At 45.0% G+C, this 27,552-nt stretch overlaps 2 protein-coding genes across 2 annotated transcripts in view; one reads left to right on the top strand and one right to left on the bottom strand.

Moving 5' to 3' along the window:
• The window catches only part of LOC115480433 (transmembrane emp24 domain-containing protein 10-like), a 29,888-nt gene extending 6,485 nt beyond the window's left edge, over nt 1-23,403 (top strand). The window contains exons 2-5 of the mRNA XM_030219101.1: nt 11,025-11,148; nt 14,733-14,806; nt 16,949-17,075; nt 22,357-23,403. Of these exons, the coding sequence (XP_030074961.1) occupies nt 11,025-11,148; nt 14,733-14,806; nt 16,949-17,075; nt 22,357-22,478 (447 nt within the window). The 3' untranslated portion in view covers nt 22,479-23,403. The remainder of the gene's footprint in view (nt 1-11,024; nt 11,149-14,732; nt 14,807-16,948; nt 17,076-22,356) is intronic.
• Nucleotides 23,404-25,926: 2,523 nt separating this feature from the next.
• LOC115480982 overlaps nt 25,927-27,552 on the bottom strand; it is a 46,962-nt gene continuing 45,336 nt past the window's right edge. Inside the window, exon 5 of the mRNA XM_030219967.1 lies at nt 25,927-26,040. Coding sequence (XP_030075827.1) covers nt 25,927-26,040 — 114 coding nt within the window. The remainder of the gene's footprint in view (nt 26,041-27,552) is intronic.

Genomic DNA, 27,552 nt, shown 5'->3' with positions numbered 1-27,552 from the left:
GAATGCTGCCCATATGCCCTTCTTAAATGTACTAACTGTTTCCCCAGTCTTATGATTGCTTGATTTCTCTGTTTCTTCTTCCTGGCACTAAACGCAATTATTTCACCCCTTAAGACAGCCTTCCCCGCTTCCCAGTAAAGGGTCGGTGTGTTTACATGGGGGGCATTATGAATTGTATATTCTTTCCATCTCCCCCTGATATATGTCCAAAATTCTGGATCGTAATACAGATCCAGGGGGAAGATCCAGCGATACTGTTTGCTTTGTAGCTGCTGATCCCTGTATTTGATATATATAGCCGCATGATCCGATATTATCGTCGGATCAATATCGGCCTCCAATATCTCTGCAAAACTCTCTTCATCTATCAGCAAATAATCGATTCGTGATTGTGTGTTGTGAGCTCTAGAATGTGTATAATCTTTAAGGTTTGGATGTAATACCCTCCACACATCTACCACCCCCAATGCGCCACATATCAGGTTTATGCCTTTGTTAGCTCCAACAGCCTTGCCCGCACTAGTATGAGATCTATCCATCTTGTGATCCGCTACCACATTGAAGTCTCCCCCTATTATTTTATGCTGTATGTTAAAGCACTGAATTTTACTTATGAGGGTCTGATAAAATTGTTTACTGTACACGTTAGGAGCATATACATTCACTATTAGAAATGAATTACCATTCACCTTTACCTGAGCCAGTATATATCTCCCTTCCTCATCAAGACATGATTTTTCTATCACCACCTGCAAAGATTTATGGAATAATATTGCCACTCCTGCTTTTTTCCCTACCGCTGGGGCTTCTAGCATGGTCCCCACCCACCAGGTTTGAAGCTTTGCATGCTCCTGGGACGTTACGTGTGTTTCTTGTAGGAGCGCTACGTCAGCCCCTTTCTTTTTGAGGCTATGAAGTATTTTCTTTCTTTTTATAGGAGAAGATATACCCCCCACATTCCAGGAGTAAACTTTAAGTCCCATTACGTTATACCTGTTGATGCTGGCCTTATCAAGTATACTACGTCTAGTGCCCAGCAGGCCTGGCGTCCCAGCAGCGCCGCTCCCGCTGTTCTTCCCCACAAATGCTCATTAATCCGCTCCCTCACCTCCATTTGTATACACTGTATTGCCCGTTGAGATTCAACTACCCAGGACCTTCCCCTCCCGTTCTAAATGGTAATCACGATATAACACCCACACTCTCCCAATCAACATATCCCCCCTACCCATCAGCTCCCCCTCTCATTCCCAGCATATTATACAGGCACATCTACCTCATATCATCCATCATACTAATCGTTAGCTATCTGTCTCCCTCTCGGGAGGCAGAAGCCTATTCCAGATACATTTAACTATATAAACCCCTTCAAATAAAGTCCCAACAGAAACTTTAGGCATTTTTATAATCCCATATACACATACAACCTCGAGACTCCTGCATATGAGCTTACAGAGAGTCCACTGTGCAAACTGCGGATTCTCACGTTTGCATATAATCTCGATCAGGCTCGTGCTCACTCCGGAGATCTACTCCTATCCGGCTCATCTACTTAAACTCTTCAAGTGCACATTTTCAGTCTTTGGGGCTGTCTCTCCAAGTTCGTTTGCCATACTCTGATCAAAATTGTCCCAGTTACTATATCCAATTTTATCTGTCCTTCCCTCTAAGGGAATACTGGAATTTGGATCATAGTTCTGTACTTGCTTCCAATTTATAAACATATCTGAAACCTTAACCTCAAAACCTGGTATTATCCCATATGCTCGTTCAGCCACGAACCGCCATCCGGTGCTCAGTCCAAATGCCCGCAAACCAGTCCCCCAAGGCTCTATTCACTTTTATTGCAAACTGATCTTCACTCTTCCCAGCTTTCAATATCTCCCTTCTAGGTATTTTCATGGCGTATCCTGCGCATTTCCGTGTTGCTGCACATATTCTCTCGCTGCCTCCACTTTATCGAAAAATTTTGTAACTCCATTAATAGAGATACGCAGTTTTGCAGGATATAGAAGTGCAAACTTTATCTTTTTCTGGAACAGGTCCGTGCACAATGGCGTAAAAGTTTTTCTCAATGCTTGCACCTGTTGAGAATAATCCTGAAAGCACAGGATTTTCTTACTTTGATAAGTCAGGGTGCCCCCGCCTCGTATCGCTTCCAATATAGCTTGCTTATGTCGGAAATTGAGGATTTTCAAAATCACCACTCGTGCCCTGGTCTCTGATGGGCGTAGGGGCCCCACTCTATGTGCCCTCTCCACACAGAAATTATGTATTTTATCCTCTATATGCAGGGACTGTGGCAGCCACCCCTCCAAGAATGCTGGTAATTCTTTATCTATTAGTGACTCTGGGAGCCCGACTAACCTCAAGTTATTTCGCCTGCTGTGATTCTCTAAGTCGTCGAGCTTAGCCTCCAGGCTCTGCACCCTTTTCTCCATTTTCGCGGTGATCTCCTTCTGGGCCTCAGCTGCCTCCTCGACCTCCGATACTCGCTGCAGCCCTTCGTCCAGCTCCAAACTCATGCTATCGATGCGCTCGTGAGCTTCTTCCGCTCTATCATAAAGTTGTTGTAATTTTTTATCTAGGGCCGCCTCAACCGCCGCTGTGATCTCGGCAGTGATCTCCGTCATCCATACAGAGCCTGCTGTAAGTTCTCCGATATCACGCTGGTCGGCCATTTTGTTGTCAGCCTGCTTGAGTCTATCTCGCTCCTTTCTGACTGTTTTTGTCGCCATTCCGCTTCTTCTCTCGGTCTTTCCGATCGCGAGTCAATTCCCCCAGCTGATGAGTGCGAAGCTGTGCCTTTTTCCGCCGTGGGCTCGCCAATTCAGCCGATTATTGGGTTAAGTGGGCACAGAGCTGAGCTTACCAGCGTCTGCCCTGCACCATGGCGTCACGTGATCCCTATGTCTACTTCTTTATGGGCTCCACTTTTTTGCTGATCAGATTACTTTTCGATACAGTCTCCTCCTGGTAGACACCAAGCTGTTTCAGAGCCTGTAGCTTGCTTGATTCATTCTCCTTTTCCTACATCTCTTTGCCCCAGGGCTGCCGAGAAGTGGGGGGGGGGGGGCAAAATTCCCTGGGCCTGGCCCTGGCCCTGGCCCTGGCCTCCAAGGAGGGCCCGGCAACAGGCCAGCGATTCACAGTCAGAGGGCGTCTCCATGGCCTTCTTTCTGCTGTGTCCCGGCCTCTCTACTGCAACTTCCTGTTTAGGAAGTTTCAGTAGAGAGAGTGGGATGCAGCAGAAGGAAGGCCATGAAAACGGCCTCTGACTGTAAATCGCTGCAGGAAGCTGTACGTAAGACCAGCGGGAGGAGAAAGGGAGAGGAGAAAAGTGGCAGTGGCAGTGGCCGGGGGGGGGGGGGGGGGGGGGGGGGAGAGCATCGGTGGTGGTAGAGGTAACAGCAATGAGAGAGAGCGTCGAGGATTTTTTTTGCCCCGGCCCCAGCTTTGTCTCTCGGTGGCTCTGCTTTGTCCATCACCAAGGTGAAGCTCCTCCTTGTTACCACGTCTTTGAAGAGGGACAGCTTCCACCTTTTTTCAATCCTATAGAATCACTCTGATCTCAAAAGATCAGTTATTGAATGGGTCCATTAATGGATCCTCCTGAATTTCTGTGAGCTTCCTTAAAGTATATTCTCCGAGGACAAGCAGGCCAGTTCATTCTCACATGTTGGTGACATCAACCACGGCGCCTGGTGCAGAATACTATTCAGTATAATATATCAAGAGCTCAAGGCAGTGCTCCCAGTGCGCAAGCATGGGACCATCGTTATCTTCTTATCCGTGGTGAGGAGAAAAAGCTTTTATCATGGCTCCTCACAGTGTCTACCTTTTTTTTTTTTTAAAGATTTTGTGGCTTCCCTCACAGGCTTTTTTTGTCCCAGTTTGTCCTGTTCTCTCCTTGGGATAGTCCTTTTTATTCCTTTCCCTTAAAGTTTGTTCTTTTGCCCAAATTTTTAATTTTTCTCGGGCTCATTAGGTCTTCTTAGGCCTGAGATTTGGCTGGGAGTTTTCCCCTGGCATTTTTTGGTGATTTGTCCCTTTTTTATATCACCATAGATTTGTTTGATTTGGCCACAGCTGTTTTCCCTTCCATGTCATTGAAGGTTCCCAGTGGCTTCAAGCGCTGTGCTTGATGCAATCGGACCATCTCTGGGGCTAACACCTATTCCTGGTGTGTGACAGAATTGTGTTTTAAGCCTGTAAAACTGCCTTTATTAATTCTTGAAGTTCATTTCTCTAGTTTGGCCAGCAGGTGGTGCATGTTATGTTTTAAGCTGCTACAAAGAACTGACCTTTTTTTCTTTTAGTTAGCACACAGATAAAGGAAATGCCTATAGTGATGTAACCAGCTTTCTTTTAAAACTTGTTGACTAGTCTCTGGCCCAATAGCTTTTTTTCATTTGGATTATACTGCGGGGGGTTTTCCCCACAGTTTCAGCCTGGGAGAAGAGAGAGTACATAAGTACATAAGTAGTGCCATACTGGGAAAGACCAAAGGTCCATCTAGCCCAGCATCCTGTCACCGACAGTGGCCAATCCAGGTCAAGGGCACCTGGCACGCTCCCCAAACGTAAAAACATTCCAGACAAGTTATACCTAAAAATGAGGAATTTTTCCAGTCCATTTAATAGCGGTCTCTTTGTTGTAGCCTTTTAAAACAGTTATATTTGATAACTGGTGAGCAGCTACATGTCCCGATCTCCCCAGGTACTTTGTAGAAAGTAAACAAATGTTTAGTTAGTGTTTATAATTGTCCATTTTCAGTTACTTGTTACTGTTTGCTGATTGCACTTTTTCTGTCTGCTCAATATTTTCATGAGAATAAACACAATTGTTTGTTTGCCCTGCTTGTCTGGACTGATAAAGAATCCTGGTGCTTTGTGTGTTGGGTCAGTGAGTGCTTTCTGGGAACTGTGGGACCAACTGGGAGTGTGGCCTCCAGTAACCTAGAAATCACTGGGGATAATTTGAGAGCGAGAGACTTGCCCAGAGGTGGTTGTGACCCAGTCGGTGGGAGGAGGGTGCTAGTGTAGAGCACCAGTAGCAGGTGCAGGTGGACCTGAGCTGTGCTGGGGATAGACTCTCTAAGTGGCCACAGGGTAACACCAGGTGGGTGACTAGGCATTTTGTGACACTGTGTCACCAGTGTTTGGGGCCAGACCATATCTCTACTAACTGTATTCTTTGTTTGCATATGCAAAAAAGAACACAGAAGTCCAGAGAGGTTCCAAAGAAGAAAATGTTTGGAGCTCGGTCCAAATCGTCAGCATCGAAGTCAGTCCTTGCACCTGCCTAACGCTGGGAGTGGGCATGCATCGTGCAAGTCTCCACCTGCCTCGAGGCCAACCATTGTGCAGGGTCCCCGAGACTGGTCAGTATCGGCCCGACACCAGGGAGGCATGAGGATTCAACGTTGTCCTCATCAGCACCAAGGGGCATCTATGCTCAGCATCAGGTAAAATCTAAGGAGCACAAGCATCAATCCCCCTTGATGCATGGTCCCGGGAGCACAAGGCACTGAGAGATCCGGTATCCAAGCATCTGCACTGGTAGGAGCAACCCCCTTCATCAAGGAGGTGCTTGCGCAAACTATGCCTCTACCTGCTGCTTCACAGGGCCCTCAACCTGCGATGAGTTCTCTGACACCAATGCCGCCCATGCGGATACCCCCTCAATGTCGATGGAGGAAGCTTTGCCAGAGTCGAGGGTAGAGTCTGCGTCTTTGTTCCATTCCAGGCAAGGACCTAGTTCTTCCTATCCAAGACAGGCTCAGTCTCAACCCTCCAGTGAGGAGATTTTTGCTGAAACGGAATTCTCATGGGCGTCTGATGAAGACCCAAGGTACTCCTTGGAGGAGGAGTCCTGTGGTATTCCCATAGAGAGGTGAAAATCTCATTTGGAGACGGAGAATGAGCCCAGGGCTGAGATGTTCGAGGTCCGGGACTATGACCCTCCATCTAGCGAGGCTGTGACTGTCCTGCTTCACAAGATCCTGCGTGATGTTCAGGTGACGTACTGGGAGGCCCCTCTGTCCCTGTCCTCCCCAAGAAAACAACACCATGTATTGGATCCAGAGTTCTGGATTTGATAAACCACAGTTGCGTCATCATTCGTTGGTGGTGGAATCCTCACTAAAACGGGCCAGAAGTTCCAGAGACTTTGATTTGACTCCCCCAGGCAGAGAAGTTCAAACTCTGGACTCATTTGGGCGGAAGATGTATCAGACCTCAATGCTCATATCCTGTATACAGTCATACCAGGTCTACATGAGCCCCTATTTGCAGAGCGTGGTGAGCAGTATGACTGATTTAGCGGATTCTCTCCCACTGAAGCAGACCGAACCTCTTCTCCATCTGGACAAGCAGTAGAAGGTGTGTTGTAAATTCCTGGCAATGGGCGCTTACAATACTTCTGATGTGGTGTCCAGGATTTCTGCTCAAAGTATAGCAATGTACAGACTCTTATGGCTGCATGTCTCTGACTTGGACCTAGCGGTCCAGCAGAGGTTGCCAGATGCCACGTGCCGTGGAGATAACCTTTTTGGAGAGAAGGTGGAGGAGGTCGCGGACCTCATTAAAAAAAAAAAAAAAAAAACACCGATACCATCGACACTGTCTCCCAGCAAGCATGTCTTCATCCTCCTCATCCAGGAAGCTTTTGGGTAAGTCAAAGAGGGGTCCCTGTCATTCAGAGGCTTTGGCACATGCCTTCTTCCAACCCTCCTCAGCAGGCTCAGTCCCAGTGTGCTCGTTCATAACAATAGCATTTGCCTAAGACCCAGCCGACTCCCCAGTCCGAACAGAAGACAAGTTTTTGACTGGCTCAAGCAGAGCATAGCTACCATAAAAGTAACCATCCCGGATGGGGGGCTAAATTTTTTTTTTTTTTTTTTTACAAGAAAGGTGGCCCCTTGTAACCTCCAACTGGTGGGTCCTTACTACTACTACTATTTAGCATTTCTATAGCGCTACAAGGCATACGCAGCGCTGCACAAACATAGAAGAAAAGACAGTCCCTGCTCAAAGAGCTTACAATCTAATAGACAAAAAATAGTCTGTCTCGGTTATGCCTTACATTGGTGTCAAAGACCAAATTGCCCTCTGGGATTGTCTTACTTCAGCTCTCATCACAAGGAGGTGCTTGCAGAGGAACTCTCTGCCATTCTAAAGGCTCATGCGGTCAAGCCTGTTCCACCAGGGGAAGAAGGGAAAGGGATTCTATTCCAGGTGGTACTTGTGCCAAAGAAGACGGGGGATGTGTCCCATCCTAGACTTAAGGGCCCTGAACAAATTCCTGGTCAAAGAAAAGTTTAGGATGGCTTCCCTGGGCACCCTTCTCCCAATGATTCAGGCTCAAGATTGGCTATAATCTGTGGACTTAAAAGACGCCTACGCACACATCCCAATACTTCCAGGCCACAGGAAGTATCTTGGATTTCTACTGGGAATACATCACTTTCGGTACTGCATGTTGCTGTTTGGCCTCTCATTAGTTCCCAGGGTTTTCAACCTAATGTCTAGGGGTAGCCGCAATGTTGCTACACAGACTGGGAGTCCATGTGTTTCCCTACTTGGACGATTGACTAGTGAAGAGCATGTTGAGGGACAGTGCTCAGGAGTCCATGCAGAGAACTATTTGGGTGCTAGAGCTCCTAGGGTTCATTTTTAACTACCCTGTCACATCTACTCCCTGTTTAGAATTAATTGGAGCCCTGCTAGACACGCAGCAGACGCAAGCCTTGCTCCCTGTGCCGAGAGTGGACCTCTACCCTCTCTCGCCCCTAGGGTTCAATTCAAGCTAGGAAGCAGTCTACTACCACGCCTTGTGCCCGAGTGTGTTGGGCGTTTGAGGCATGTTGTGTTGCAGATGTTGGCCTTTCTGCAGGAGGGGTTGCAGAAGGGTTTGGCCTACAAATTGCTCCGGGTTCATGTTGCATCTTCGGCATGTTTCTGGGGGCGTGTATCGGGTTCTTTCTTGGCAGTACATCCCAGTGTGGTGAAGTGTTTGTGGGGCGTGCTCCATCTCAGTCCTTTTTTTTTGCCATCCGTGTCCACTCTGGAATCTGAACTTGGTGCTGAGAGCAATGCAGAAGGTGCCGTTCAAGTTGTTGCGACTAGCATTGGATAAAGATCTTGCACTGAAAGCAATTTTTCTAGTGGCTATTGCTTTGGCTCATCGAGTCTCAGAGATCCAAGCTTTGTCGTTTCGGGATCCTTTTCTTCAGTTTTCGGAGTCTGGTGTGACTGTGCACAACTTCATTTCTGCAACATCAACAGTTGTAGTTGGGGCTGTAAGCACACAGCTGAATGACAGCATTCTGATGGCCTTGCACAAATGTATGACTCTGAAACGGACATTGCAGCGACATGTATTGTAGCCTCCACCTGTGGACACAACATTTAAAATTCTACAGTAGTAGTTTAGAGACATCATTCTTTTCAACTCCAGGCCTGGTAAGGATTGACCAGTAATAATGGATTGCAAAGAATTGATAGATGGGCTCACATGTGCAAAGCTGTGGTTGACAGATGACATATTTAAGTTTGTGCAGCCCATCTTATTTCAACTTTACACCATCCATTTTGATCATGTTCAAAGCATAACCCCCACAATCTTGTACTGCCTAACAAAAAAACAAGGAACAGTCTGTGTGCAACCCGATTTTTGCTAAAGTTAAGACTGATTTCAGGTGCTAATCCTAATGGAATTCTGCTGGATTTTGAAAGTACCACTATGAATGCTTTCCAGTATGCAGTAATGGGCTGCTTTTTTCACCTGACTCAGTTTGATTCATAAGACTCATGAACTGGGAATGAAAAGCGATAATGAGATCATTTGGCAGTCCATTGTTTACTGGTACTAGCAATGGTACCAGAAACATTTGAAATATTGGTAGACAGTGTGACCCATCATGAGAAGATGGAGCATGACTCTAGATTTTGTGTACGAAAGAAGAGCAGGACTTAGGTGCAATCATATGTGATGATCTTAAGTTAGAAAAGGTGATGGTGAAAGCTAGAAGGATGCTTGGGTTTCACAGGGCGAGGAATATGTACAATTCTGGAGACCTTGCCTTCAAAAAGATATAAACAGGATGGAGTCAATTCAGAGGGTGACTACTAAAATGGTTAGTGGTCTCGTTCATAAAGCATATGAGGACATACTTAACGATCTCTATGTATACTTTGGAAGAAAGGTGGGGGAGGGGGAGATATAATAGACATTTAAATACCTATGTGGCATAAATGCACATGAGGCAAGTCTCTTTTAATTGAAAGGAAGCTCTGGAACGAGGGGGGCTTAGGATGAACTTGAAAGCGGATATACTCAGAAGTAACCTGAGGATGTACTACTTCACGGAAAGGGAGGTGAATTCATGGAATGGCCTCCCGGTGGAAGTGGTAGAGATGAAAACAGTATCTGAATTCAGAGAGCATGGACCAAGTACATAGGATCCCTAAGGGAGTGATAAGGAGAGTAGATAACATGGATGGGCAGACTGGATAGGCCATATGGTCTTTATTTGCCTACATTTTTCTATGGCAGGACCTTTGCCATAATTTTGAGCACAAAGATGTGAGGGGCAAATGTCCACCATTTTTCCCATCTCAACATTACTAGGATTGCTCACACTACAAATGCCGTAGAGGGGTGGCATTTTGGGCTACAAGCACTGTTCTAATGCTGTCATTCAACACTGTGGACCTTCATGAAGAGGGTGGAGAGGGACATACTATATATTTTCAGAAAACTCACTTCCCACAAGGTGTTGAACCTACAGTACCAAAGAAGTACAGAGATTTAAAACAGTTATGAATGCTGGAAGCCTGTATGATGCAGGTGGCTGTAGTTTATGCAGTATTGCGTTCCTGTTACATTTTAAATCCTTTTTTAACTTATGAAAAATTGTTGTGAATAAATGCTATTAGCCTTGCAGGTAGTATGTGCTGTTTACTGCTATTAGTGTTGCATAAGATTTTCTCAGAAAGAGCCGGATAAAGCAGCGCATATATTCTCATGCACTGTTTTGCAAGCAAAAGAATTCCACTGAAATAGACTAATTTTAAACAAAATAAAAAAACTTATGTACAAAATCGCAGAATGGGGCCAATAATTCTTGAGCACTATTTGTGTTTAATGAAAGGGCCAGATTAAAAAGGCCACGCTTTTTTTTTTTTCTCATGCCAGATAAGTTTTACGGTTTTTGGAGTGATGGTGAAGAATTGTGCGATGAACTGTCACCAAACTGAGCTGAGAGATGACTGGATGATGATCAGACTTTTGTAAATATAGGATTGTACATTGAAGTGTTTAGAACATAGTGAATACCTAAAGAACAGTATTATATCATATCTTGTATATATATGCACATATATATATTTTTAATTGATAATTGAGCTTTGAATGATTTGGCATTCAAGGATTTGGGGATAGGTTGATACTGTTTTTCTTAAGTGAGTGGTGCATCTCTTGTTTTATATTTTTAAGAGCTAGGGAAGAGATTATTTTGCTGTTTGCTATTCTGCATGTTACTTTCAGTTATTTTGTTTGCTTTTTACTTTTTTGGAACTGGGTATCCTGGTTCCTGGGCGTTTTCCAGTCCTATAGCCATAAGCAGACTGCTTGCCCCCCCCCCCCCCCCCCCCCCCCCCCCCAAACTTATTTTCCCTGCAGATCTCAACCCCTTCCTTTCTCCCCCTGTAGGGCTGTCAGTGGCTAGCATTAACCCTGTCTGATTCAGATTGAAGAAAATTTCTCGGTCCCTTGACAGTTTCCTCTGTTTTGTGAAAGTTTTATTAAAAGAAAAAAATGACTTGAGTACAGAAATAACTGGAACCGTTCCTGGGTTCTGGTGCTGATTTGTATTCTCTTTGATTTGATTTCTGGCCTTGGCACAAGTTATAACATCTTACTGCTCTTTTTTTTTCCCTCGGATTAGACAAGTTTTCCTGCCCATTCCTTTGAGGGGAGCTTAGAGGGAAATTTCATCTCTTGGGTGTCCTTTTTTCCAGGTGGTAGATTCAGCTGGTCACACACTCTACTCCAAGGAAGATGCTAAGAAGGGAAAATTTGCCTTCACCACGGATGACTATGAGATCTATGAGATCTGCTTTGAAAGTAAATTGCACCCGGCAGGTAGGTACAGTCCTGTCCTCTTCTCTCCTTAAGATATTTTGTGTTTCTGCCCATCATATAAGTCACCATATGTCACTAAGGGCTGTATGTTTTTGCTCTGTGACTCACAGCGCCAGTCTCTTAATTTTCTACTGTGTGCGGTGTTTCTGGTGGCAGTTATTGCGTGCCGAACAGTTATCACGTGTATAGCACGTGAGCCCTTACCACTACATCAATGGGTGGCGGTAAGGGCTCAGGCTATATACAGGCGCATGCTAGTTTTAATGTTAGCGCACACCCATTTCCCAGCCTTAAAAAAAAATGCGCTTTTTCCCAGACACGGTACAAAACAGCCCAGCGTGCGCCAGAAACATGTGCCCACACTACTGCAGGCCACTTTTTACTGCAGGTTTAATAAAAGGACCCCCAGTATGGTAACTAATGATCTATACTCCAGTTACTGTATTGTCACCATACACCTTGAGGGCTGTATCAGATAATTACAGCCCCCTTGCTAAGTTCGAATCCACATGTTTACTCAGGGGGTCCTTTTACTAAACTGTGTTAAAAAGTGGGTGTTGCTGCTGTCGACGAGGGGGTTTTCCGCACCCTGGGGCCACTTTTAGCACAGCAGTGAAATGGCTGCATTTGTTTTGTTTTTTTTGTAATGGCCATGCGTTAATTTCCCCACTAGCGCATGGCCATCATCACTGGGGAGCTCTTACTGCCACTTATTTAGGAGGCGATAAGGGCTCCCTTGCTAATTGGGTAGTGCATGGTAATTTAGCATGGTCGTAGTTTGACTGCTTCATTTGCATACATACATCTTATACATATTCATTAAGGTTATTCAAAACACACACAAGCCTAAAACACCGAATATGAAGCCAGTATATATACAGTGCACTCCATTTAAGTGCACGTCAGATAAACGCATGCTCTGTTTAACTGCATGCCATACTTTGGTCCCATTTTTGGCGCCATCAATTTCTATGGGGACAAACCTCGGTTTAGCGCAAGATTCGTTTACATGCATGGTTTAAGACTGCTCTTCTGCAGGAAAGACTCAGCATAATCGCACGCACGGAATATGGAAGCTGATTGGCGTGTGACAAAGGGGCAGTAAATTTGAAATCTCATTGGTTAACTGCCACAGGCAGAAGAAGCGAAAGAATGTTGTTAGAGTGTACACTGGAATCGTCGTCGTCGCGCAACTGTAAGACTTTAACACTGACTGAACAAATAGAAATTCTTAAAAAATTAGAAAACAAAGTCAAGCATCTATTTGCTAAAGAATATGGTGTCAATCCCAGTCAAATTTCACGTATCTTGAAGCAGCTTCTAGAAGACTGGCAAAGCAATACGAATCCACACCGGAAATGTAAACGGGCGGGAAAAGCTGAGGATGTAGAAGATGCTTTTCTTCGGTGGTTTTCTCGTGTCGGGAGCAGGCAGTTTCCTGTCAGTGGTCCACTGCTTATGGAGAAAGCTAATCAGTATATATATATATATATATATATATATATACTAGCCGTTGAGCCCGTAAAAACGGGCTAGTATAGGAAAGGGGGGGGGGGGTTGAAAGCCCCTTCCCGTCGCCGCTGCAAGGCCCCCCCCCCCGAGTCGCTGCCACCTCTCCATCCGGCCCGGGCCCTCGCTCCGCTATTGAAACAGCGAGGGAACGCAGCACACAGCTCTGCTCTGCTGAGCTGCCGTCGGCCTTCCTTCTTCTTCTCTGCCTGTGTCCCGCCCTCGTGTGATGTAACGTCGTCGAGGGCAGGACACAGGCAGAGAAGAAGAAGGAAGAACGGCAGCTCAGCAGAGCAGAGCTGTGTGCTGCGTTCCCTCGCTGTTTCAATAGCAGAGCGAGGGCCCGGCCAGGTGGAAGGTGGGTGGCGGCGGCGACTCCAGGTGGGGGGAGCGTTAGCGACGGCGGTTTCGTCCCTCGCAAATGCGCAGTAGAGACCCTCTCTGTTCCGCCCACATCATCATGTATTGACGCGGGGGCGGGACAGAGAGGGTCTCGACTGTGCATTTGCGAGTGAGTACGACACTCGCCATTTATATGTTTGATATATATATATATATATACATATACATAATATATCTTTTTAACTGAAATAAGCCAGCACCATGCGAAAACTTCTCTCTTTATGCCTCCTTTCACATTCACATAACATCAATACACATTTATTGGTGTCTTCCACACATGCAGAACGCAGATAAACCCTCACCAAATATAGAATATGTTACTACAGACTAAAAATAGATATATAGACAAAAATTAAACTGAACTGCCAAGCAGCCAGACTTTGCACACAATACACTAGAAAAACAGTAATGTGTTCCCTCATATTGTGCAAAATATAAAGACGGCAGGTGTAAATTTCAAAACCTGACATATTCTGTATACTGCATTACAAATTAAGGGGTCCATTTACTAAGGTGTGTTAATGGATTTAGCACACTGTAATTGCTAAGATGACCATTTTATACCTATGGGCTTCTTAGCATTTAGCACACGCTAATCATTAGTGCATCCTAAATCTATTAGCGTACCTTAGTAAAAGGACCCCAAAGCATGGTATACTGTCCGAACCAGAAGGTGGTTTAGGCTTTTGAAAGCTAACAGAAAAATGTATTCATTTAGTCAAATAGAAAACCATTACCTTATTTTCCACTTTGCACTGTTGGTAATATGCTAGTTTTTAAATGAAAAAATATATTTTTTTCTACCTGTGTGGTCTGGTCATTTAATGTTTCTAACAGTGTTGATTCCAGTCTCTAGCTTCTGCTAACTCTCTTGCAAGGATTTCCTTTTCCATTTGTCATTTTTCTCTCTCCTCTTTTCACTTTCTTCATTACATTCATATCCAGCATTGATCTTTTCCTTCCAGTTTCTTCCATTTATTTTTCTGCCTTTCTGTCCAGATTTCATTATTACTAACCAGTCTTCAATTTCCCTCTTGTTATTGCATCTACCTACAAGTCTCCATCTCTTTCCCTCACCCCTGCCCCCTTCCACATATTCCCCAGCAGGAGTACGGCTCCGCGCATGTTTTCATTATGCTTTGCGGGGGAGGGAGCGAGAGGCAGGGAAGGAAAGGGAAGAGCACGGAAGCTTGCGGTTCCTCCAGGGTGCCATAGCAGCGGCTGGGAGGAGAGAAGCTAGTGGTGGGTTAAGTCCCTACCCCTGCCCTGGTAGGGGCAGCTCGTTTTGGGGGGGGGGCAGTATCCCCCCTTGCCCCCCTCCATACTACGTCCATGTAATTTAGCTCAGGCACGCCTACTCTCTGCCCCCAGACCCGCCTCCCTCGCCAAAAAATGAAAAATATTTTTTAACGGAGTTAAAAAAAGAAAAACGCAGGATGCATCTCACAGTAGTGCCCTTTTACCATGCGATAGGCCCACATTAGGCCTACCAAGCCTTAGTAAAAGGGCCCCTCAGTGCAGAGAGGAAGGGAAATTCAAAACCTAGGATTTCACACCCCCCCACCTTGTAGCTGATGTTGTTTGTTTTAATGTTAACTAGTGTTAATGTATTAAATGTGGAGGATTATGTAATTTTTTTTTTTTTTTAACAATTGTTTTGTTGGTGGTTTCAGGAAATTTTCGGGTGCCTGATCAGCTGATCATTCTCAGTGTTAAACATGGAGTCGAGGCACAGAATTATGAGGACGTGAGTATATCCTACCATCTCTCCCATGGGAGTGGGTTGCACAGCAGTTGTAAGAAATCAATAGTAAATGATTCCAGAATGCGATTTCCCTTCTGGATTAGTTACTCTTGTGTTCAGTTTTGGAGGCCGTATCTTGCTAAGAATGTAAAAAGAATTGAAGCGGTGCAAAGAAAAGCTACGAGAATGGTATGGGATTTGCGTTACAAGACATATGAGGAGAGACTTGCTGAACTGAACATATATACTCTAGAGGAAAGGAGAAACAGGGGTGATATGATACAGATGTTCAAATATTTGAAAGGTATTAATCCACAAACGAACCTTTTCCAGAGATGCAAAGGCGGTAGAACGAGAGGACATGAAATGAGATTGAAGGGGGGCAGACTCAAGAAAAATGTCAGGAAGTATTTTTTCACGGAGAGAGTAGTGGATGCTTGGAATGCCCTCCTGCCAGAGGTGGTGGAAATGAAAACGGTAACGGAATTCAAACATGCGTGGGATAAACATAAAGGAATCCTGTTCAGAAGGAATGGATCCTAAGGAGCTTAGCCAAGATTGGGTGGCAGAGCCGGTGGCAGGAGGCAGGGATGGTGCTGGGCAGACTTATACGGTCTGTGGCAGAGCCAGTGGTGGGAGGCGGGACTGGTGGTTGGGAGATGGGGATGGTGCTGGGCAGACTTAAACGGTCTGTGCCAGAGCCGGTGTTGGGAGGCGGGACTGGTGGTTGGGAGGCGGGGATAGTGCTGGGCAGACTTATACGGTCTGTGCCCTGAAAAGGACAGGTACAAGGTAAGGTATACACAAAAAGTAGCACATATGTTTATCTTGTTGGGCAGACTGAATGGACCGTGCAGGTCTTTCTGCCGTCATCTACTATGTTACTGTGGTAGTTGCCTCCAGTAAGCTGACACACAAAAAACTTGATCCACGTTTAATCTTGGAGTTGGCGAGTGAAGATTGATGCCAGATTTATTTAATTTTGTTTATTAAAAAAAAAGTGATGGTTTTGGTAAATCTGTGTTTGCAATTTTTATATGTATTTTTTGCCAGCATTATTTTATGCTACTTTTGCACTGTATTTTTTTTTTTTTGCTGTTCTTGAACATTTTTTAATGTTATATTATGTATGTTTTTTGTTCGCTGCCCAGATTATAGATGGTGTGAGATAACACTTTTTTTTTTTAATAAACAGAATTAAATAAATCTGGCATCAATCTTCACTCGCCAACTCCAAGATTAAACGTGGATCAAGTTTTTTGTGTGTCAGCTTACTGGCGGCAACTACCATAGTAACATAGTAGATGACGGCAGAAAGACCTGCACGGTCCATTCAGTCTGCCCAACAAGATAAACATATGTGCTACTTTTTGTGTATACCTTACCTTGTACCTGTCCTTTTCAGGGCACAGACCGTATAAGTCTGCCCAGCACTATCCATTTACAGACCATCAGTGCTGCATAGTAATAACATAATATAAGACAATACAGCTAATATGAACTGTATAAAAGCAACATGATTATCAAACAGCACTTCAGTTCTGTCCTATAGAGAAAGCTTGTTGAAAAAGATGGATTTTAACTATTTTCTAAAGGAAAGTAAAGATGGTAATGACGTAAATTAAGTGGAAAGGTATCCCACAAGCTCAGGGCACAGGCAAAAAAGAGAAGTGTAATATTCATCTAATCTGTCAGAAAGAAGGCATATTAAGAAGGCCCTTGTCTGTGGAATGCAAGGCTCTCACTGGTTTGCTAATTCAGAATAGAATGTCAGCCTAACCAGTTTATTTAGAATCCTGGAGTAGTTCGTAATGTGAGCAGAACAGGGAACACATCCTGATTTAATTAATTTAGATATGAATCATAATTGTTTTTATAGTGTACAGCACAGATCAGTTTTTAGTGGATGTGCAGTCTATAAATGCACAAAATAAAAACTCTGTAGGTAATAGTGCAGACCATGGCCCGGAATCTTTTTGTTTTGCTCGTGTAATGCTTGTGAATCTGCCAGTGTTTCAACTGTATTGTACTGAAGGGGAAGAGGGGGGGGGGTGTAATAATTCTGCCTGCCTAGGAGCAGCAGTTGTTACCCCCTCCCCTTTCTGGATCTGACATTCGTTTCACACTTCCATCTCTGCTTCTCAGATTGCGAAAGCCGAGAAACTGAAGCCATTGGAGTTGGAACTGAGGCGGCTGGAGGATCTCTCTGAATCTATTGTCAAGGATTTCGCATACATGAAGCAGCGGGAAGAGGAGATGAGAGACACCAATGGTTAGAGTGAAAAGAAACACAAAACATAAGAGATCTCTGGGTTTCTGTAGTCTCGACCTTATACAGTATCATAAACCCTGCCTGACCTACTAGGCTACTGGAGGAGTAGCCTAGTGGTTAGTGCAGTGGACTTTGATCCTGGGGAACTGAGTTCAATTCCCACTGCAGCTCCTTGTGACTCTGGGCAAGTCACTTAACCCTCCATTGCCCCTGGTACAAAATAAGTACCTGAATATATGTAAACCGCTTTGAATGTACTTGCAAAAACCTCAGAAAGGTGGTATATCAAGTCCCATTTCCCTTTCTTCTGCCATCAAGGATCCCCTGTACTTGTTCTGGGCTTTTCCTCCCCACTCAACTTCCCCCCACCCCATATCACTATTACTATAGGAGAGGGGACCGTGCTCTTCCTGGGGGGTTATGTATCGCATCTCCACCAGTCTGTTTCAGGCATTACCCCTCCCTCACTCTCCCACCACTGAACACCATTTCTTCCTTTTATCTCTCACTTTCCCGACACTGAAGCTTCTGTGTACTTATTTCAGGCTTTACTTCTAATAATCATTTCTATAGTGCTACTAGGCATACAGAGCACTGTACACATTATATGCAGGCACTTTCTCTATCCCTAGGGACTCACAACCTAAGTTTTTGTACCTGAAGCAATGGAAGGTTAAGTGACTTGCACAGGGTCCCGAGGAACTGCAGTGGGAGTTGAACCCGGTTCCTCTGGTTTTCAAGCCACAGCACTTACCATTAGGCTGCTCCTAAAATCCTATGTGCCTGTCCTAGACTTTACCCCTCACTCCTCCTTTCTCTCTTCTGTTCATTCTTTTTCATTTTTTTATGACTTTTATCATACGGTTTACTAGATGTCCCTAATTTTGGCTGGATGACCCCAACTCACGGAGGATAAGTACCTCCTGTCTCTGATTTCATGCTTCTTATCCCTTCACTACAGTCCCCCCCCCCCACCCCCCCTCTTCTCGTGGTGCCATATCTCCGCCTCAAAGGTCCCTCCGTGGAGTGTTCCACTATTTAGCCTGGTGGGGCAGTAAGAAGCCCTGTGGAGGATTCCAGTGCTTGTGCTCAGTGGGACTTCGTTAGTATTCCATCTCCACAACACCAGCAGAACATTACAGAGGAAAGTGGAGAGAGAGAGGTGGAGATGCTGGACTGAAAGGGGTGAGGAGAGAGTGAGAGTGTGTTGGGAAGGAGAGAGAGGAAAATGAAGAAGAGTACCCATAAGAGGAATGGACAAAATGTGGGAATAAAATGCTGGAAGAAGAGGATGAGAAAAGAGAACTCATAAGGAGAGAGAGTTGGAATGGGAGGGAGAGTAGGAAGGATAGGAAAAGGGAAGAGCATCAAGAGACAGAAATATAGAGAAGGAAAAGATTCAAATATACACTGGTGAAGGGAAGAGACAAAGCTAAAACTGAAAGGAGAAAGGAAGACGTTACCAGACAGAAAAATAAAAGGAACAGATGAGACCAGAGAGCGAGGGGGAGAGAGATTCTGAGCAATGAAACCAAGTCATGAGACACCAAAGGTTGGATATTTTTTTTTGTCTGATAGATAACTGATAGTGTAAAATGTCTTGAGAACCAGTTCAAAGTTTCAGAACCTGAACCTATGTTCCTCATAATGTTACATGTTGAGTGGTCAGTGCTTTTTTTGTAGAAAAAAAGGTGCCGGTACTCATTATGGGCGGGGTCACCACATATGGCTCCACCCCTATGATAGCCACACCCACATTAACCACACCCCCTATACCAGCCATGGCGCAGATAAACAGACATCATTGAAAATATTACAGTACTATAGGAGAAAAAAATAACGTGATTTTTTTTCATTATAAATAATCTCTGTAAGCTCTTACAGCTCCAGTATACCCAGTGCAAAATAAGACAGCCAATGTAAATTCTCAAATTGGACATATTACAAACATTAAAATGAAAATAAAATGATTTTTTTCTACCTTTGTTGTCTGGTGACTGTTTTTCTTTCCATATTGGTCCCAGTCTGTGATTCTCCTTTCCTTTATTTTCACTTAACTCTTCTGTGCCATTTGTCATTTTTGTCTCCTTTTTCTTTGCTTTCTTCAATATTTTTCAGGCTCTCTCTCTGTCCAGATTTAATTCATTCTTACTATCCATTCTTTAATTTCCTTCATCTACCTGTGGCTTTTCATCTTTTCCTCACCCTTGTTCTCCCCATGCCCCTTCCTCTATTCCCCTTTTCCATCCAGCAGCTCTGCTTTCTCTCCCCATCCTTCCAGTGTCTCCCCTATTTCTTTCTGCATTCTTCCATCCAGCGTCTTCCCTCTTTCTCTCCCTATCCTTCCGTTTTCCCTCTCTCTCTCCCCATCCTTCCATCTGTTTTTCCCTCTCTCTCCCCATCCTTCCATCTGTTTTTCCCTCTCTCTCCCCATCCTTCCATCTGTTTTTCCCTCTCTCTCCCCATCCTTCCATCTGTTTTTCCCTCTCTCTCCCCATCCTTCCATCTGTTTTTCCCTCTCTCTCCCCATCCTTCCATCTGTTTTTCCCCCTCTCTCTCCCCATCCTTCCATCTGTTTTCCCTCTCTTTCCCCATCCTTCCATCTGTTTTTCCCTCTCCCCAATCCTTCCATCTGTGTTTTTCCCTCTCTCTCCCCATCCTTCCATCTGTTTTTCCCCCCTCTCCCCAATCCTTCCATCTGTTTTCCCCTCTCTCTCCCCAATCCTTCCCTCTGTTGTTTTCCCTCTTTCTCTCTCTCCCCAATCCTTCCCTGTTGTTTTCCCTCTTTCTCTCTCTCTCCCCATCCTTCCATCTGTTTTTCCACTCGCTCCCCAATCCTTCCATCTGTTTTTCCCTCTCTCTCCCCATCCTTCCATCTGTTTTCCCCTCTCTCCCCATCCTTCCATCTGTTTTCCCCTCTCTCCCCATCCTTCCATCTGTTTTCCCCTCTCTCCCCAATCCTTCCCTCTGTTGTTTTTCCTCTCTCTCCCCAATCCTTCCCTCTGTTGTTTTCCCTCTTTCTCTCTCTCCCCAATCCTTCCCTCTGTTTTCCCTCTTTCTCTCTCTCCCCAATCCTTCCCTCTGTTGTTTTCCCTCTCTCTCTCTCTCTCCCCAATCCTTTCCTTTGTTGTTTTCCCTCTCTCTCTCTCCCCAATCCTTCCCTCTGTTGTTTTCCCTCTCTCTCTCTCCCCAATCATTCCCTCTGTTGGTTTCCCTCTCCCTGCCAAGTTTCCCGCGAAGGCGCGAAGTCGCGATGCACGCGGCACCAGCCCCTATTTCTGGCCGCTGCTGCTTCTCCTGTTGAGCAGCAGCGGCCGCTACACAAAGAAAAACAAGATTTAAAAAAAAAAAAAATTGAAACCTAGCTAAACGCGGCACCCCGGCACTGTAGACAGCTATTAGGCATTGACTGTTGCCCTGCAGCCGCTCCTCCTCTTGCCTCTACGTCACTGCCCCTGGAGGAAGACCCCGGAGGAGCGCAGTGACGTAGAGGCAAGAGGAGGAGCGGCTGCGGGGCAACAGCCAATGCCTAATGGCTGTCTACAGTGCCGGAGTGCCGCGTTTCAGCCAGGTTTGAAGTTTTTTAAAAATCTTTTTCTTTGTGTAGCGGCCGCTGCTGCTCAACAGGAGAAGCAGCAGCGGCCGGAAATGGGGGCTGGCACTGCGTGCGGGACATGGACTCACGGGGCGGGGGGAGCAAAAAAAAAAGGTGCCGGTACGCCGTACCGTTGCGTACCGGCACAAAAAAAGCACTGAGTGGTTGGATTTTTGTCAGCTGATTTGGCTTTTTCGTTGCATAATTAATTCTCTTATGTGGGACATATCACACAGCATAAGACTTTGGTACTGGACCCTAAATATTTTGGTTTAAGCAACTTAAAAAATGTACTTTTAAGATATGAAGAAATAGAATGTTTGTTTGTTTATTTTTAGTAGATTATAAATGTGGTGGAAAGCTCTGCCAGGGAGATCTCACCCACACTCCCCTGGCCTGGCTGTCCCAGATTTGCAAACCAAAAATCTGGTAACCTTAGCACCAAAATCTGTTTTCCTCATTGCCTTTTTCTCCTCCTTCCCCCCCCCCCCCCCCCCCCCCCAACATTCTGTCCTTAGACCTGCCTTTGGTTCTCCTTGCTACCTGGAGTTTACTGAAAGCAGAACATGATAGCAGATATGAGTCTTACAGTCTGCCAGTGCCTTGTCAGATAAGGATTTTATTCATTTACTAGTGGAAACCAGCCCATTTCCTCAACAATGAAACGGGCCCTAGAAGGGCTCTCTTGTAAGCGATTTTTTTGTCTCTCCCCTCCGTGTCCAGCGATTCTTCCCTTCCATCCCCTTGTTGTCCCATGATTCTCTCTTCCCCTCGATTTGTACCTGAACGTTCTCTGGCTGGCTGGCGCTGACTTCCATTCGTAACATCCCTCCTTAAGTCAGCTCGCCTGCAGCGTTCCCTTCCCTCTCACTGTTCCGCCCTCTGATGTCATTATGTTTTGATGCGAGGGCAGGGCAGTGAAGGGGAATGGAATGCTGGAGGCTGGCTGACGTCATCAGATGTTACGAATCCAGGCAGCCAGACAGCGATGGAACATTGGAGGTGCAAATTATTATATAGGATTATGATAGCCTCAATGCTTTTAGTGACTGTTGATTTTTAGATATCAATGAATACCAGAATGTTGGATTTATTGTCCAGTTTTGTAACATCCTGGAGAAGAGCTACTGTCAGCCCATGTTAGACGGGGGTTGAGAGAGACCAGCAGAGTTTGAAAGCTTACAACCTTCTCTTGCATTCTCTGGTATGTAGCCTTGCCCTAGACTTCTCTTATTGAGCCCCAGATTCCATGACTGAGCACTGCAAATTTTTATTTTATTATTTTTTTAAGGTGGTAGTGTACATGTACTATTGACAACATGCTTATTGTTTCATAGATTATTCAAAACTTGGTAATAACACATTGAAAGGGGTTAGATTTAAAATCTTAGTGGAAGATAAGGTCTGACATGGCTGACCACTGGAAGGGGGAGAGTGGTGTTTTAAACAGATTTTGTACATTCTTGGGACAGAGGTAGGAAAAAGGTTAAGAAGTCAGCTAAATTCAATATGGGGAGAGGGGGCTGGGGATTAGTATTGGGTGAATAAGGGACTTTATATTCCTGCCTATTCAAAGTAGGGAAATCTCAGTTTGGGCTTGTCTTTCCTTTACTGTGTGTTGCCAGGTAATGTCTCTGACTGGGTTAAAGCCCTAAAAGTTAAGAGATTTGTTTTCCTTTTGTGCAGAATCCACCAGCCTGCGGGTGCTCTATTTCAGTGTCTTCTCCATGCTGTGTCTTGTGGGTCTGGCCACCTGGCAGGTCTTCTACCTGCGCCGCTTTTTTAAGGCGAAGAAGCTGATCGAGTGACAAAGTGCAGGACTTTCATCATCAGGTTACAATTATTTCAGGGATCCTGCACTGACAACAGGACTGCCCCATGCCATCGCCACTTCATGAAACCAATTTCTTATTAATGATGATTATGGGTCTGGGAAATGGGGTGGTAAGTCAAAATCCTTATCCAGGCAGGCAGATAAAGGAATTGGCCAGTTCCTGCTGCTCCCAGCAGTTGGTTAATGGTACCAGCTTGCCATAAAGGATAGTAACTGGTTAAATACTGATATCCCCTTAAAATGAAGTTGAAAGACCTCGTCATGGAATAATTCTGATACTTACTACTGAGTAAAAATCAAAGGGCATTGAGGGCATTCTGTAAAAGGAGAAATAAACAAACCCTTCCCATGCATGGATTCTCCCAGTTTGCCCATCTAAAACTTTAAAAACCAGGACTGCTGCTTCATCTGTTGGGTGGCCATTTTGTGCTGCACCTGAGCTTTGATTTCAGGATCCCCCCCACACACACACTCCTTTTGGAAGACAAGTGACCTACAGCCATCACTGCTGCTGCACCTAGCCAGTGATGTGAGCAAGCCCTGTTACGTATGGGGAATTAGATGATGTGCTTACAGCAGTGGCACAAATGACTGTACCCAGTGGTAGCAAAACAATGTTGTCATTTTTAAATCTACATTTTAAAATGAATTGTTAATAGGGTTTTTCTACCTACCTAGACAGCTTAGCAATACTTGAATTTTGATGTGTTGGTTTCACCCTTAAAAGTTCCACTTATCAACTGAGACACTGGACTGAATTTCTTTGCCTGCTTGGAATGGATTTATGGTTGTTTTTCCCCCCCATTGGTGGGCAATTACTTGGACTCCAATTAGGAATTTGTGCAAGGGGTGGGGTAGGGATTTTGCAACTTTTGAATAATAAAAATCTTTATGAAGAAGTTGTGTGATGTGTGTCTGATCCATCTTCATGGTTTAGGGCTCAGATTGGGCGGAGAAGGGAATGAGCGAGAAACACCGCCTACTAGAGAGATTTAATAGGTCATTTTAATTTAAGTCCATTAAATTCAAATCAAAACTCAAACTTAAAAACATAAAAATCACAATCTTTTAAAAAGAATACTGTACCTTTTCCCCTCTTACCAATGTTGGTACAGGCAGTGTCTGGAGAGGGGAATCAGCCTCCTGCCATGGTGAAAACCTCACAGAGTATTAAGCTGCTGCTGTATAGTTGTCGTAATTTGAGAGACCTTGTGACATTCAGAGCAGCTGGTAACTGGTGGAGCCTCGCTGTGTGAAGAATTCAGCTAAGTCTGTCTCCGTTAGCACAGTGAAGTCTAGCGCACACAGCCTGTAGCTTCACATTTTATTTCCATGTCATGGGCGGTCTCTAACTGTTATCTGTATACCTGACTTCCCTGCAGCTTTTGGATCGATTTATTGGCATCAAACCATTTAAAATAACAAGTAATTTTTTTTGATCATAGTTTATCTCAAAGACACTAGGGTGGATATCCAAAACGATTGAAGCTCCTGCCTGGCCTAAGAGCAGATATTCTGCAGTACTTAACCAGATAATGTCGTATATTTGCTTGACTGCTGGGGCCGACCAGGGGTGGAATCGGTGAAGCCAGGCATTATCTGAGCACTGCTGGTGCCGGGCTAGCTAACTGCACACATTTGACTACATCTAAAGCAGATAATTTATAGCATACTGTAGTCCTGCCCTCATTCTGCCCAGACTCTGCCTATGTGTACACCTACCTGTCAAATACATGCTACGTAAGATATGCATATTTATAGACTAGCACTTAGGTGGATTTTTGGCATATATGCATAAATAGACACATATGCTGGTAGTCTATATGCTGGTGCCCACTTTTTATAGAATTTCTGTGTGTGAAGAGCAAGTACACTTCTACCTGTCAATATTCAGCTGGCGGTGGTCAGCATTGTTTGAAGCGCTGATTGCCACCAGCTAAATTAGACCTGGATCTTCAAGGCCGGGCAATGGCTAGGCACTGGCATTGAATAGATTGGACATGTGCTGATGATCAACTGGGCCTTGCATAAGATTTATAAAGGTCCTGACTGAATATCAGCCAGGACCCGCATAAGGGATCTCCATTTTCTACCCATCCATCATGTCCCCTAAGGAGCGGCTCGTCCCTGACCCCCCCACCCCTACACAAATAGCACCTCCTCCTGGACTCTTCCCCCCCCCCCCCCCCCCATAACATCCTCCTGAGACTCCCCCCTCCCCAAACTAGTACCAACTCCTGGCCCTTTACCCCACAACTGCCCCCCCCCCCTTCGGAAGCATCCCCTCTGAAGGTTCCCTAGGCCTACCTTAACCTTCCCTGGTGGTCTAGAGGGGGGTCTGTAGGCCGGGAGCAATCTCCAGTTGCTGCTGCCCATGTTGGCTTTGCTCTGCCGCAACCTCTATGTGACTTCACAAGACTGCCATTAGAGGTTACGACAGCCATTTTCAGAGCGGAGCTGGTGTGGGCAGTAGCAACTGGGGACCCCCTAGACTATTATGAAAGGCTAAGGTGGGCTTAGGGGTGGTGAAGATTCAGGAGAGGTTGCTATTTGAGAGAGGGTGTCTGGAAGGAGACACAGTGTGTGGTTGTGCCCAGGAGTAGGAGTATTTGTGGGCCCAGATGAGGGTACTCTTACTCGGGGCAGGGGAGAGTATGGGACATATTGCAGCTAGCAGTTATGCAAATGCGGCCAGTTTTCACTGTCTGCACCCACAAAGCTAAGCAGGCAAAGTTAGAATAGCCTTTTTATGTGGTCCTATCTGCTTCGTTACGCAGACACTAGCACCAAGTATCATTGGCACCCACAAAATAGCTGGTTCCTTTTTGACTCTGTCCCTGGACTGCCCTCCTCCTGCCCAAATTTGACATGACTGGTTAGTGCTGCTAATTCAGCAGCACTACCTGGTTAAATGCAGCTGAATATTGGAGGCCAGCCCATTGAGGGCGATTTAAGCAGGCTGAAGTTTAAATCACAGCTCTGTCTAAAACCTGCCTACCCTAAAGTCATGTGCAAGTATGTACGTACTTGTATGGATGGGATAATATTATAAGAGGCCTTTTATGGCCTATTGTGACCCATACAGTTCAAAACTGTCTTTATAATATTACCCTTTTACTTAGTAAATATGCTTCATTAGACAATAACGTGTACTAATAGATCTAGTATTTGAAGTGATCTGTTCAAAGTCAGAAGAAGTAGGGGATTTGAACCCTGTCTTTCCTGGTTCTGAACCTGCTGCTCTAACCAGTAGGCAGTTTCTCTGCATCGTTTTCTTTTCCTTCTGATATGGAGACTTGGTATTTTAAACTATGCTTTTAAAAAATTGTATAAAAAATGGCAGTATGTTTAAAAGGTGTGAAAAGTCCTGTGTGACCTTCGGATGAGTGTTGAAGTGTTGCTGGCCTTGACCTGGCCTTGGTTTATGGCAAACCATGGCACTGTGTAGTCATATCCACCATGCGCAAGGCCAGACTCCCATCTTCCTCTATCAAAGCGAAAAGCAAGTGATTCCTCCTCTGTGGTTTGCAGCTGACCTGGCAGAAAGAGAAGTGGCATTAATAGGAGGAAGCTCAAAATGATCTGCCCCAACCCAAACCCTGATCCACCTCGCTTAACTCCTCGTTAGATGAATTTAGGCAAGCAAGGTATATGATACCCTTGTGCTCCAAAGGCATGTTGTAGGCTCTTTGGGGCCAGGGATATTGTAACTGTTTGACAGGCACAGGAAACATGCAGCACCTTCTGTTCAAACGAGGCAGGATGTTTATTAATAAAAATAATTTAGAAATAGGTATAGAGCTAACTCCGGCTCTACTTATGTTAAGTCTGGCCATTTCCAGAGGCGTTGTGGAGAAGGAATAAGTCCCCCAATAAGAGGCATAGCCAGGTTTTGACATCAGGGGGAGCAGACTTTTGTAAAATAGGCGCCAGTGCGAGGCTGAAGGGCCAGGAGAGAGGAAAGGGTTAAAATCCTCATAGGCATATATGTGTGGTCAGTGACTCAGTTGTTTGGGGAGGCTAAGGTGGAGTGAGGTGGGCCTAGAGTGGGGTTGGGCAGGGCAGGGCTAGGTAAAATCCTTAGGGTGAAGGCAGCACCTATGTCAGCAGCAAAGGGACAGTGGTGGGGGCACTTTTGAACACAGCAGTGAAGGACCCCTTCACTGTGTCTCTGGTGCACCTGCACTAGTCATTTCCCCCTAGTATCTCTATTACTGAAGGTATTTACACAGAATACACTCCAGGGAATTATGTGCCAAAAACATCCATATACTGTACCACAATAATACTAATTATTAAACAGAATAGTATTTACAGTATTCTGTAAATATATGCAGGTACTTTTAAAACTTGGCTGCCAGTCAGTCCTAGCTCTCTAGTCCAACATCTTCCTGTTGGCCATGTGAACAGTGATGTTCAGCAGCACTGTAACAGAAATCCTGTGGTTACTGGCAACCATAAGATGATTTGGCTATTGCATTTTTGACAATGTGGAAATTAAAAAGAGTAAGACCTTTCTTCCCAAGAACCGTCTTCCGTAACCTGGTACAATCAATGGTACTCAGTCATTTAGATTACTGCAACGCACTCTATGCGGGTTGCAAAGAGCAAATAATTAAGAAACTTGAGACAGCCCAGAACACAGCAGCTAGACTCATATTCGGTAAAACAAAATATGAAAGTGCTAAACCCCTACGAGAAAAGCTACACTGGCTCCCTCTTAACGCATCAAGTTCAAATTATATACCCTCGTTCACAAAATCATTCACGGAGATGCCGCAGCCTACATGTCAGACCTGATAGACTTACCACCCAGGAATGCTAAACAATCATCCTGCACATTCCTTAATCTTCATTTCCCCAACTGCAAAGGTCTAAAATACAAACTAACGCATGCATCAACCTTTTCCTACTTGAGCACACAATTCTGGATTCGCTGCCGCGCAACTTAAAAACGATCTATGAACTAACTAACTTCCGCAAACTACTAAAGACCCATCTCTTTAACAAGACATAACACAAAGACCAATAAATGCAAACTCCTCCAC

Source organism: Microcaecilia unicolor, chromosome 11, assembly GCF_901765095.1.
Source record: "Microcaecilia unicolor chromosome 11, aMicUni1.1, whole genome shotgun sequence".
In the NCBI taxonomy this organism is placed as follows: domain Eukaryota; kingdom Metazoa; phylum Chordata; class Amphibia; order Gymnophiona; family Siphonopidae; genus Microcaecilia; species Microcaecilia unicolor.
Note: the sequence above shows the minus strand (reverse complement) of the source record. Positions and strands in the feature narration are given on the sequence as shown.